At 55.1% G+C, this 13,429-nt stretch overlaps 1 protein-coding gene across 7 annotated transcripts in view; it reads right to left on the minus strand.

Annotated features, from left to right (window-relative positions):
• Positions 1-13,429, minus strand: part of SNX29 (sorting nexin 29) — a 499,225-nt gene that overhangs the window by 411,880 nt on the left and 73,916 nt on the right. For all 7 annotated transcript variants that reach the window (XM_045048367.1, XM_045048365.1, XM_045048369.1 and 4 more), the window contains 2 exons: positions 7,860-7,935; positions 6,570-6,652 (listed from right to left, as the gene is read on the minus strand). In XM_045048367.1, the coding sequence (XP_044904302.1) occupies positions 6,570-6,652; positions 7,860-7,935 (159 nt within the window). The remainder of the gene's footprint in view (positions 1-6,569; positions 6,653-7,859; positions 7,936-13,429) is intronic.

The following is a 13,429-nucleotide window of genomic DNA, read 5'->3' on the forward strand; positions in this document are numbered from 1 at the left end:
GTCAGGAAGGCTTTGAAAACCTGGAATCTGCAGACGTGAAAATAGCACGGGTGGTGCAGGAAAAGCTCTTCCAGACGAGTGCTCGGGAGGGAAGCCTCTTCAAGGGGGGACATCTCGGCAGACCCGAATGCTTTCCTCTGAGGGCGGAGCACTCCAGAAGCCCTGGGCTTCCAGGAACGGCGAGGAGGGAGAGAGGAAAGCCCGGTCCCACCGCATCCTGGCACTCAGGCCTCCCGCGGCGCCTCTCGGCCTGTTTCTTCAACTACGAACCGAGGCCCAGACACCTGCCTGCAGGGATGCTGTGACAATTGGGCAACAGCGTAAATAAAGCCTGGGTCACAGGAGGCGAAACAAGCGAGGGGACAGCATACTATGAACCTCTTCTGGGCACTCCTCGAAGGAGACTGGAATTGCCCCAGAGACCGGTCTGAACCCGCGGGTGGGGTGTGCCGTCTGAAGCCAGGCTGGCAGAGGTCACCTAGAAAGAACCAGGAGGGAACTGGCAAGGACCAGGCTCACAACCCTAGGGGTTTGGGCTCCAACTAGGGTTCAGAGCTTGACCCCTGGGGCTACTGAATGGGTTCCAAACTGACCCCCACAGAGGGTCTCCGGAAATAATCCCAGAAAGAACTGGCATTCCTCCAGAGATGCCACCCAAACATCATGACATGATGCTGGACACTCACGGCGATTCTCTCACTGTCCTCAGTCTCGACCTGGTCCCCACGCCTTGCTGGGCGACGAGCAGACTCGGGAACCCAGAACGGCAAGGCTCACCACATGTGGGGCTTATAAGCACTCGGAGGGGCGCCCATCCCGTGTAATGCCTGGTTCAGCACTCGGGTTTCCTGCCATGCTAGGTCAGTGCATTTAACCCTCAGAACGGCCCTGAGAAGCCAGTCTAAGTGTCTTCATTTTACACATGAGGAAACGGGGCCCAGAGAGTCTGGGGGGAGAAAAAAGCAAGAGAAAGGGACGCCTAGTCAGGAAGCACTGGAGGGAGGGCCAGACCCCAGGCTGCACCCCCCCCAGCTCTCCGCAGCACCTAGCACCTCGCTGTATTGTGGGTGTCCGTGCACAGCACTCAGGGCACTGACTGTGGATTGCTGGCAGCTTGAGAGAGTGGGGGCACGCACGCCAACTCAGGAGTCCCAGCCTGAGAGGCACAGGGGAGGCCTTCACGAACCACCAAGCAAGGAAGGGCCAGCGGGGACTTACGGGGAGGACTGGAGGCCTGGAGGGCGTACTACTGAGGGTGCCCTAGGTAGCAGACGAGCCTCCCAACCTGCCCTTTGCAAGAGCAAGCAGGAGCCATCACGTCGCTCTGCTTAACACCCTGTACCGGCTTCCCACTGCTCTTGGCATAAAATCCGACTGAGGGCCGTCTCCAGCATCCTCCAGCTCAGGGCTCCCCGCTCCCCGCTACCCAGCCATACCTCTGGCATCACCACCCCCAGCAGAGCCCCACCGTCCCCCTCACCCTGAAGGCCTCAGCTGCACCATCACCTGAGACCAACCTGTCTTAATAATACACCCTGAAACAGCCCCCCTCCAGCGCTTGAGATTCGCCAGCCAAGTTCACGTGTCTGTTAACGTCGCCACTGTGGGTCTTCCCCTCTGGCTGGCAACTCCTCGGAGCAGGCTTTTTGGCTCCTTGCTCACTGACATACAGGCCAAGGTTACCACAGGGAGGTGGGGGCCGTTGGCCTGTCCTCTTGGCCTTCTCCCCGAGCCACACGGCCACCGCTGTGAGCAGCGAACAGTGTCCTGTGCCCCCCCCTCCACATTTCCTCTCCACATCAGGCAGAAGAGCCAACGGGAGGCCCAGAGTCCCCAATGAAAGGACAGAAACAAAAGGCGGGGTGGGGGGGCTACAAATGTCATACAAAAGCATGGAGAGGGGCTGCCCCTCCAGGGAATGCACAGCCACCCAGCCTCAAAGCCCCATTTTTCCAGCTCTTCAAGTAGCAGACTGCATTAAACTATTCGCAAGTACTGCTGGTGAACTGACAAGAACCCGGCAGCTGTCACCAGCTGTCACCAGCTGTCACCCTACTGGCAATGCGGTTAACTGAGAACATAAAAAGGCTACTGGTAACAGGCCCATAAATACAGGATTCACCTGTGGCCTGCTCACGCCCCAGCCCAGGAACTAACCAGGAAGGAACACATAAGCAGAAAAAAATAATTTACTACAAGCCTGGTGCTGCCCATTCTTTCCTTAAAATGAGTGAAGCCTGGGTGGTTCCGTTGGGTTAAGCGTCCGACTTCGGCTCAGCTCATGATCTCACGGTCTGTGAGTTCGAGCCCCGCGTCGGGCTCTGTGCTGACAGCTCAGAACCTGGAGCCTGCTTCCGATTCTGCGTCTTCCTCTCTCTCTGCCCCTCCCCTGCTCGTGCTCACTCTTGCTCTCCCTCTCTCTCTCAAAAATAAATAAACATTAAAAAAAAATTAAAAACTTTTTAACAGAAAAATTTTTTTAACTGAGTGAAGACAGTGCAAAAACAAAAATACCTGGCTGGCGCACCCCAACCGCCCAAACAATCCAGTAAGTCGGAATATTACAGTCATGCGGCAGGATGACCCGGGAGATGAAGGGGGAAAGGCCTCGGGAATAACGTTAAGGAAACAATACAAACAGGCTCACTGGTAAGAGCTGCTCTTCACCGACTCTCAGCTCTGACCCAAATACTCTTCTCAGCAAAAGACGGGTGTTGGCAGCATCCTTGGGTTGGGATGACAGACCCCGAGAGGTTCCGTCCACCCAGGGGAGCCTGGGGAACCGGGCGGCCTGGTTTCAGAGTGTGGCCTCCTGGCTGGGACAGCACATCACCCGCCAAAGCAACAGGCGGGCCGCGGTTCCCACCCCTGCGCACCGGAAACACAAACACACACAAACTTAGCTGCGGAAATGGAAGTGCCCGGACAGAACTGCGGCTGTTTTGGGGTGCTCCAGACTGCCTCTAGTACTTCACGAAATAACCATTTCTTCCCAACAGGCCTTGTGTGCTCGTAAGTGCCAAAGGGCCTGCAGAAAGGGCAGCAACATAGGCCTGGCCACAGCATCCTCTCTTGGGTCCTTAATAACGACAAGCCGACAAGCCAAAAAGCCAAAAAGCCAAGGACAAAACCCTCTGCCACATCGAGAGACATCTCTTGAAAGGAGAGAGAGACAGACACAGGAGAGAGAGAGAGAGAGCTTTCGAGGGGAAGGCTGCTTGGCAGGGGACCTGTGAGTTATCCCCAAGCACCGAGGATTCAGGACTCCAGTTCCGTCACGGCGCCGAGGCAGCCGCCTGTACCGACCGGGAAAGGAAGCGAGGAAGCCGCTTGGCAGGATGTGAGGGAAACGCTCCCCACTTCACGGAGCAGAGCTGGGGCCCCCCAGCCAGGCTCTTCGGGGTTTTAGAGAGGCAGGCATCTCCCCTGAGTGGAACCCTACGTGCTTCACATGCTGGGATGCAATCCTTGAACTGGAGGTGGGCAGCTCCTAGGACACCATTCTCGGGACTCCCCAGGACTGCAGGTGCCCCCCCCCTCCCAGCCAGGCAGAATTCCTATGTGAAGCCCTAACCTTCAGTGGGACTATACTGGGAGGTAGAGCCTTTAAGGAGGTAATTAAGGTGAAATGGGGCCCTAAGGGTGGGACTCTAATTCAGCAGGACAGGGGTCCTTATCAGCAGAGGGGGAGACACCAGGGATGCACAGGCAGACAGAAAAGGCCAGCTGCAAGGCAAGGACAGCAGCCCTGCCAGGAGCCGTCACGGTCACCTGGACTCCCAGCCTCCAGAACTGCAAGACAGAAGTTTGTTTTCAGGCCGCCCAGTCTGTGGGGCTCTGTTAGGGCCACCCCAGCTGACACCCAGCTGACACCCTGGACACCCGGACCGGCTCACGCTTCGCGTTTTTCTACAAAGGCACGGGGCCAGAGGCAGGATGAGGGGGCCACGAGTCAAACCCACCTTCCATCCGAAATTTCTAAGGATCCTGACCTCTCACCCGGAACACACACGGGCGATGCAGGGCTGCGTCCAGAAGGCTCGCTGAAATTTGCCGCCACCTCAGCAAACAGGGCCCCCACCCCCCGCCCCCGCCCCAGGAAGCACACGTTCACCGCCACAAAGTACCGAGGGTCGAGATGCGGGTGTGCTGACATATCTCCTCCGAGACTCGAGTCACGAACTCTGGGTAAGTCCCTACTTGCCGAAGATCGCAAGTCATACAACCGGATTTACATTTTTGGAAAACCGTCTGAGTCAAAGCAAGGAAAACAGAGCCTAAATCTCAGCCGTCGGCGCACCTGCAGTCTGTCTGGACGGACGACCTTACTGCCGGTGGGCACGCAGGGCCAGCTACCTGCTCCGGCACAAAGTGGCTGAGGGAGACCCACGGGCCAGCCAGCAGCGCGGCCCGAACTCGGCGGTGGTGGAGGGACTTCATCCGGGGAACACAGTGCTGGACAGCTGCTGGGGTGCACGGAGATGCCCGCACCCCAGTAAAGCGCCCACGGCAAGGCCCCTATGAAGCGTGGTACTCGGGTGCGCGATCTCGGGGTCGCCGTTCTCTGCAAAGCAAACGGAAACTCCTTGGAGGGGACACACCTCAGGGCCAGAGTGAAGTCTCGTCCCTCTACGTGAGGTGGGAGCCACACAAACAGAGAACACTGCAGACGCAGAAAGACGAAGCATGAAGTCACAGGGACTCAGACAAGACGCCTTCTGTCCCTTCTCAATCCTTCTGGTTACTTCCAGGAAAAAGATCGGAGTTTAGCACTAGGATATCCCCAACACCCTCCTTGTGCTGCTCACTTACTCGCCTCCTTTTGACAATGGGAGGGGGTCTCAGACAGAAGCTGGGACAGGCAAAGACATCCAGGCCGACTGAGCATTGGCTCCTTTCCTCTGCCTTTGTTTTCAGTTACCTGCTATTTAGGTCAACTAAGAGTGACTCTCCATTTACTACAATCATGGAAAGTTCCCTTTTTAAATAAAGGCACTCAACTTTTCCTAAGTGCACCCATTTAAAAAAAAAAAAAATTACAGGGTAAATACTAGTACAGCGGTAAATAAATAACTGAAATTTGAAAGCCAGCGACTTCAGTGTTCTCCCAGCCCGTGTGCCCCACATGTACAGATCGACAAATATCTGCCCGGCCGAACTCAAGCCTGAGAAGCACCATAATGAACTGCACGCTTTCACTGCACAGAGGGAGACTGGTCATTTCCACCGACCAACCTCATTTCCTCCTTGATCCCTGACTCGGACAGTGCTGGCCATCTTCCAGACCCCGCTCTTCCTCCCTAAGCAATGAAAACCCTAATGACGGGGTGGGGAGCACTGACTCCCTAAGCAACGAAAACCCTGTGGTGGGGGTAGGGGGGCACTGCCTCCCTAGCAGTCGGGGAGGCCATGGGACTGATGTTGGCCAAGTCAGTGGGATACTGTGTGCACTTCTAGGAAGGGTTCTCGCAGCTGGGAACAGGCATCAACTTTTTTGTACCCCGTGGACCAGTTCTGCAGTCTCGTGAAGCCCACGGACCACTTCTCAGAAAAAGATTTTAAAATACAGAAAATAAAACACACAAGATTTCAAAGGAAACAGATTATACTGAAATAGGATTATCAAAATGTAAAAAATAAAAGTGACACAAAAATACACAGAATTCTTTATTATCACATTTTAAAAACTACCCTATTTTCCAGCAGAAACAATAATCTGAGATTTTTTTTTCATGTTGCAGCTCTCAGGGGGGCCTGCGACTTCTATCGGCGATAAAGTCACCCATTTTGTTAACATGAATGTGGTTTCTATGGTTTGCTAGTACTTTCATAATTGAAGGAAATGTAAATTTCAGTCAGAGGCTAGAGGAAAAAGTTGAATCCTATCGATGGAAATGGAGGAAACGTCTCCTTTGCTCCCTCCTCTTTCCTGCTACCTGGGATGAGACTGGGATGGCTGGAGCTAAAACAGCCATTTTGGACTACGAGGCAAGATGGAAGGAGTCCCAGTCTCTTGATGAACATGGAGCCACATACCAGCCCCAGCCTGCCTACTTCTGGAAAGAGAGACAAATTTCTATCTCCTTAAGCTACAGCTGGCTTTCTCTTTATTATATAAAACCACACAAACCTAACCTTGTTATATCTCTAATACTTTTTCCCCAGCACGAAGGTTCGAAACCGTTTGAACCTGATCTTTAACAACCTTTGCACTTAAGAGATACACTCTTCCTTAATTATAAAAATGATTCCTCCAGACCTACCCAATCAGCACAGTTCCTCTGTGGCTGATGACCGTACAGGAGGCAAGCCCCAAACCCCTCAAAACTCAGTGCCGCTCCAGCTCTGAAGCGTGTCCTTTAGAGCGGGCACACGCCCAAACTGGTCATTAACCACAGCTCAGGAAGCTTAGAAAGGCACAGCACACTCACACCACGGACACACACACCTGACTTTACCCCACATCTCATGAAGTCCACAGTCACGCAGGGGCAAGCGCCATGGCACCCGCTGAGGTGCAGGCCCGAGAGTCACCCGGCCTTGGGGGAGGATACTCAGCAGGTACTTACTAATTGTCATCGACTCTGGCACCGAGGAGGAAGGTAGCAGGCTGCTGAGAGGGCCTCCCTGGCCAGGAGGACTGGCTTCCACACTGGGAAAAAGCAGACGGGAGCAAGTCACACTCGGCCACTCAAAATGAACACAGAACTAGCAGGGACTCAGGGTTTTCAGGTACAACCACCAGAAGGCGCAGGAGGCAGCCCTTCAAAACCCTGGTCAGCCCTCATCATTTGCAGACTCCCTCTTTGCAAATCTGCCTGCTCGCTGATGCTGATTTGTGTCCCTGAAATCAACACTCAGTATTCTTCTAAAACAAACAGCAGGGGTGCCTGGGTGGCTCAGTCCAACTTCAGCTCAGGTCATGATCTCACAGTCGGTGAGTTCGAGCCCCGCATCGGGCCGTGTGCTGACAGCTCAGAGCCCGGAGCCTGCTTCGGATTCTGTGTCCCCCTCTCTCTCTGCTCTCCCTGCTAGCACTCTGTCTCTTTCTCTCAAAAATAAATAAAACATTAAAAACATTTTTTTAAGAAACAGCAGAAAGGACTCTGCATCCTGGATGGACCTGGTGACACCCGTCCTCCCTGACAATGTACAGACCGTGCAGGAACCTACAGGTGGTGTCACTGTCACAGAGCAGAGCCCCGTCGACTCAGGGAGAGACAGTAACACCAAGCATGGTTTGATGTAACCAGTGACTCCCACCCTGGAGCTGAGGTTGAAAATGCAGGTGTGATCGACCCCTGGTTTGCGCCCAGTTAAAACCGTGAAGAGAGAAGAAGAAACAACTCTAAGAGCCGCAAAGATCGCGGTAGCATCAGGGAGACTTCAGTGTCCACATGAGCTCTGCCACCAAATATCCAACAACTTTGAGCAACTCAGTTTCCCTTGGAGATACTTTTATTTGAAAATCAGAAACCCGACATGGTGCTTATTACTCTATTCGGGACGAAGCACTTCTCAAATACGTGAGAGCTAAGTGGCTCGAGTATTCCACAATATTAAAGTTGCCTAATATTGTGACCAAATGTTAAAACCGAGTAAATGACAGTAGACGAAGTACCCAGATATGCCCCCAAAATCATAAAAAGTAAAGGGGGTCCACAAATGAAGTTTGGTAACACGCTGTTTCTCACGCGGACACCCTCGGCAACTTCCCATCTAAACCTGAACATAAGTGTGAAATAAGGCCTTGACCTTGAATCCCAGCAGGTGCGTTCCTACCTTCAAAAAAGCATCAAAGGTACAGCTGTCAACAGGACAATTCAATCCCAAAGGCGATGTGGCTTCTGAATACTAACCTGTACCGGGACCCAGGCTCCGGGAGAACATGGTCTTCTGGTCCGGTCCCATTCTCCAGGCTCCCAAGGGGGGCATCTGTGCACAGAGAGCAGTGGTGGAGAGAAAGTCAGCTGTCTGTTTTCATTTCATTTTCTCCAGGAGGCACGGGCACGGTGCAGACACGGGCTCCCCTCTACATCAGTCGACTGACAAATGTTTCCTGGCCTGCACGCCGGATTTTAATCTGCTACTTGTTTCGTCCTTTTGGCCAGAATCCCAGATTTGCCACCAGGCACTGACACAAGGCAGGGGGCCCCAACATCCCACTTAACCTTTTTGACCTTGAGCCACCTGGAATGGTGCACCAAGTCCATATTCAGAGCCAGCCTCAGGATCAGAGAACAAAAATCAGCTTTCTGTTGGACAAAACTGCTTGCACTGTAGTGGCTGATGACAGACACAAGGGGGCAGCACAGTCCCATCACCGACAGCGTCTACATCAAAACCCAGGGCCCTGCCGCCTTCTAAAAAGCCACCACCGGCCACAGAGAGAGTGGTGTGTGAGAAAGGCATTCGGAACAAGTGAGGCCACAAATCATCTCTAGAGGCCCTGAAGATTTTCATAAATGTGTTAGTTGCTGTTCAAGTCTCTTTTCAGAAAAAAGTGCAAATCATGGCCCCCTGGGCTGGACGGTGACATTAAGGCCGGTATCACCCATGGCTAACACTTGCCCAGTGGAGAAATTTCTGGCTTTTCGACAGCCATTGCAGAACCAGGCCCGGATGCAGGCACGGGGCAGAGGCGGGAGGGAGCCCATCTCACTGCCCTAAGCTAGGCGGCCTCCTGCCCGTCCTTCCTCCCGTTTTGGCCGGAGTTTCATCCTGCTGGAGATTCCCCAGCTCTTAAAGGGGTTGCACTTGCGGAGTCCTAAGGAGAGAATGTTTTGCCACCTTTTCTTCTACCCTGCCATCCCCATCAAGCTATTCCACTCGCTTCTACTTTTTTAAAGGAGTTTGAGGGGGAAACGTCACCCTACAGCCCAGCCTGCCTACCACAGGCTCCATCGCCACCGCCATCATCATCCCCGCCCTCCCACCTTCATCTTTTCTGATTCCTTTGTGACCGTGCCTCTGGATCCCGGCTCAGGGGCCCCCCTTGGCCACTCCAACAGGGTCGGGGCCCTGGCCCCCGGCTGTGTAAAGGGGACACGTCCCAAGCAAGCGCCTCTGGCTGAGGCCTCAATCCGGAACCCGTGGCCCACGGTGCTAGCTGCCCGCCTGAAGCTCTACCGGGCCACCTGCAGGGCCCACCAACTGATCATAACGTCCAAACTGCTCCCTTCTGTCACCCTCTCCACTGGGCCTTCTCCCCTCAGAGCAAGGCGCCCTCCTCCCTCCATCATGGAGCCAGGGAGCCCCAGACCTGCCGGCTCCACCTCGTTATCGCCCACTCCTTGTCCAGAGTCATCTCCACTGCCGCCCTAGTGCTGAGGCTCGATACCTTCCAGGGGTCTCCTGCAGGAGCCCCCACAGTTCTGCCTCACCCCTGATGGTCTAACCCACTCACGGCTATCAGATTCCCCTCCCTGGAGCAGAAACGGGGACTCCAACATACACAGCGGAAACCCACGGCTGGAGTAAAGGCCCACATCATCCGCCAGCATTCCAGACACCCTCCATCCGACTCAGCCCAGCGATGTCCCACGGGAGCACAGGCTGCCTCACTCGCCCTCAAGAAGCCCTCAGAGGTGCCCGCTACTATTATCTTAATTTTTCAGATGTGGAAACGGCCCTGGAGTTCAGTGACCTGTCCGAGATCACAAGCTAATGTATGAGAGTCTGAACCTCACTCTGCCCAGAGCCAGAGCTAAGCCCTTTCCCCCTCCGTGATCTCTCACACAGCTGATCTGGGCCACGTGCCTCTCTCTCCAGGCGTCCTTGAACTCCCCGCCCCATTCCTCTGTCTATACCGTGTCCCCACCTGGATATCAGTTTTCCAACCACCAGGTGTCCACTCCCGTCGGCAAGCCCCACCCCCAGGTACTCGGTCCACCCACTGCGCCCCCACTCAGCACAGGCTTCCTGAGCCCACACTGTGGGCCCGGCTCTGACCAGGGTCAGGGTCACATCGGAACCAGGGCAGACACAGCCCCACCCTCGAAGACCTCAAAGACTAGCAGGGGGATGGGCATCACCAAGTAATTACACAAATACACGGTTCCAAGCTGAGGTCAGGGCATGGGGACACACGAGGTTTATGGCAGTGTGAACAGGACGCCCGGCTTGCCTGGGGAGGGGGCGGAGGAGCCCTCTGCACACGACACTTGGGCTGCCACCCGAAGGACGCGCACAGGCTGCAGGAGGCGGGAGGAGAGAGACGGTGGTGGGCTGGGCTCTCTGTCTCTCTAACATAAATAAATAAACAGGAAGAAAGAAAGAAAGAAAGAAAGAAAGAAAGAAAGAAAGAAAGAAAGAAAGAAAGAAAGAAAGAAAGAAAGAAAGAAAGAAAGAAAGAAAGAAAGAAAGAAAGAAAGAAAGAAAAAGAAAGAAAGAAAGAAAGAAAGAAAGAAAGAAAGAAAAGAAAGAAAGGAAAGAAAGAAAGAAAGAAAGAAAGAAAGAAAGAAAGAAAGAAAGAAAGAAAGAAAGAAAGAAAGAAAAGAAAGAAAAGAAAAGAAAAGAAAAGAAAAGAAAAGAAAAGAAAAGAAAAGAAAAGAAAAGAAAAGAAAAGAAAAGAAAAGAGACAAGACAAGACAAGACAAGACAAGAAGCTAACTAACTCTGAAGTTGCTAAGACCCACCACCAACCCCAGGACCCTCGATGAGGACAGGAGCAATAACAATTTCATGTGTGCAATGGGTAGAAATGGGTGTTCACCTCCGTTGAGTATTATTCTTGGTTGAAAGGAACTTTGGGGCTTCTTCTCCCATGCAGCTTCAAAGAAATGGTAAATGTGCTTTGCTATGTTGCAGGTGACAGACACGCCCAGAGGAATGACTGTATCTAATCCCACACCCTGGTCCCATGTGACCTGAATGGTGTCTTCCTTCTCTGAGCCTCCCACCCCAGCTCCGAAGCACGGCCCCCTAAGCCACAGAGCCTCCCCGTCCACGAATCAGGACAATACTTCTGTGTCCGGAGTCCCCTTCTCTGCCACCTTCTCTCTCTCCAGATTTGGCCACCAAAACACTCCTCCTCCACCACGTGCCTCCCTCCATCTTCCTCTAAATGTCCCCACGGGCAGTGACACTACAGATACCAACACTTTCAAAGATGATGGGAAGGTCTCCTAAGGGTAGAGCCATCTGGGTCCAAAACTGTCACTGAAGACACAAAATGGCTCCCTGGCCAGAATGAGAGACTATGTTAACCCTGCTCAAGTAGAAGGGTGTTACTCACAAAGGAAAGCGGTCAGAAGTCACCAGGAGCAAAGGAGTCTGGGACAGAAATGCCGAGAGCATGCACTCAGAGCCACCCAGGGAAAGGCCTCCCTGACAGGTGAGTCCTGACACCAGAGGTCCGCCCACCTCCCAGGGAAACGGGGGCCAGGCCGGGAGGGACTCGATGCCACCTGGCCTTCCAGTCGGGCAGCAGATCGGCTCCGGTGCTGTCTCTCCTGTCTTTTGCAGCCTGAGCATAATTGTCTTCCTATGCAACTCCTTCCCACGGCGAGTCTGCCCAAGGCTGTCACAGGCTCCCGGGACTCCTGGCGGCTTTGTTACCACAGTAAACTAACAAGCTGGCAGGCGGCTCACACACAGCATGTCTGATGAGGATAATGGAGATAAGCTGGAGCTCGGGGTCCCCAACAGTGACAAGGTGAAGCCTCGGTTCTGGAAGGCTGACAAGCAGAGGCGGGACCAGGGGAAAGCTTCCCGAGAGGATGCTGGAGGCTGGCCAGAGGCCGCTTTCCCCGCAGACCCTGGAGGAAGCCCGCAGAGGGAGGAGGAGTGCTGGGTTCTGGAAGACTCCACCCCAGCACAGAGGGCAACAGGGCAGCGCCCCCGGAGCAGCCAGCCCCCAGCCCCCAGCCCCGAGAGGAAGGGGCCGCCAGAAACGAGACAGCGTGCCTAGTGCGGGCACCTGGCAGCTGGGCAGAAAGGCCCCCTCGGTGGGGAGGGCGACAAGGTCAGTAGGGTGTTGGGTCACCAGCTGGAAGTCCCACACGGGTCCCACGTGGGCGTCAGGACCACCTGCTTTCTGCGAGCCCCCACGTGCACCGTGCTCAGTGGACAATGGCGAGGCACCCAACCCCACCGCTGGCCGCCGGGACCACGGACGGCCACCTGAGGGAAAGGAGAAGCCAGGCCCACCAGCCGCCCCTCTCAGCGGTTTCAGCGGAGACCCCAGGAGAAGCGCTGGCTGGTAAGGAGGCTGCGCGGCTGAGGCCGAAAGGGGAGAGGGCAAGAGAGAGCAAGACCGTCAAAGGGCAGTGGAGACAGGACAGACCACATGAGGAAGTGCGGGGCCCGGGACGGGGGACACACACGAACGCCCTTCGTTCCAAGTCCCCAGCACGAGATGCCCACGTAGACGGCAGGCTCTCTCGGGGCCGCGGCAGGTGCCTGGCGCCTCTCCCCACATTCGCCTGGGAGTCCCTGCCACAAATCTAGAGGAAGGTGAGAGAACACGCCCAGCCCTTCCTCACGGGCCGTGGGCGAGAGGGGACGTGTTCATCCACACCGGCTGCCCTGCAGTCCCGGACTCGCTCCAAGGGCTTGGTACGCCTCAGCTGTCAGGATCACCACCAGCTGCACCTTCCGAAGAGGAGCCCAGCCCGGTGGACTGAGTCACTCAGCCACCACGCTCAGGAGCCTCAGTTTCCGCCAGGAGCACTGCCACCCGGAGAGGTGACCGGCTCACGCGGCTCCTGGAGCCAGGTTCCCTGACCCCCACTCTAGACTGCCACCAGTGAGGGTCCCGCCCGCCCGCCCCTGCGCTCCAGCTACTTGGAGGGGGTTTCTGTCCCCCGCTGGTGACGAGAACAGTCCACCATCCGGTTCACAATGTCAACAGCCTCCTGAGCAGTCGGTGGGCCCTGTTACGTCCTCTCAGACCCGGCCCTCGGAGGGTGAGAAGGGGCCTATACGGGGGGTTGTGGGCAGGGGAGGGGAAGAGGCTGGGGCCTCACTAACCCGGTGGTGTCGCGGGGCCGTGACAGCCGCCGGGCACCGTACCAGCTGCACCACACGCCTACCCCTGGACCAACCGGGCTCATCCGTGTCCCATTCGCCCCTCTCCCGCTGCTCCCTCCCATTCGCCCCTCTCCCGCTGCTCCCTGTGACCTGCTCTAGCTAAAGAAAAGAGTAACAAACCACACAAGAGCACACTCAACCAAATGGAAGGGGTCCAAAACGCTCATCCACTCTAAAGGCAGGTTTCAAGCAAGCTACTCTCTGACCCCAAGCACTTGGTTGCAAAGGGTGCTGTAACTTTTTCCCTAAGAGGCAACAATAACCGTCACCATTTGTGGTCTGCTTGTATATGACCAAGTTCCAAAACAAAATCACTAGGGAGGAAAAAAACACAGGCTTGGAGGCTCCTTCATGACGTGTCAGCTGGTTTGGCCCAGCACTCACTCAGGTGGGAGCA

Source organism: Felis catus, chromosome E3, assembly GCF_018350175.1.
Source record: "Felis catus isolate Fca126 chromosome E3, F.catus_Fca126_mat1.0, whole genome shotgun sequence".
Lineage (NCBI taxonomy): Eukaryota > Metazoa > Chordata > Mammalia > Carnivora > Felidae > Felis > Felis catus.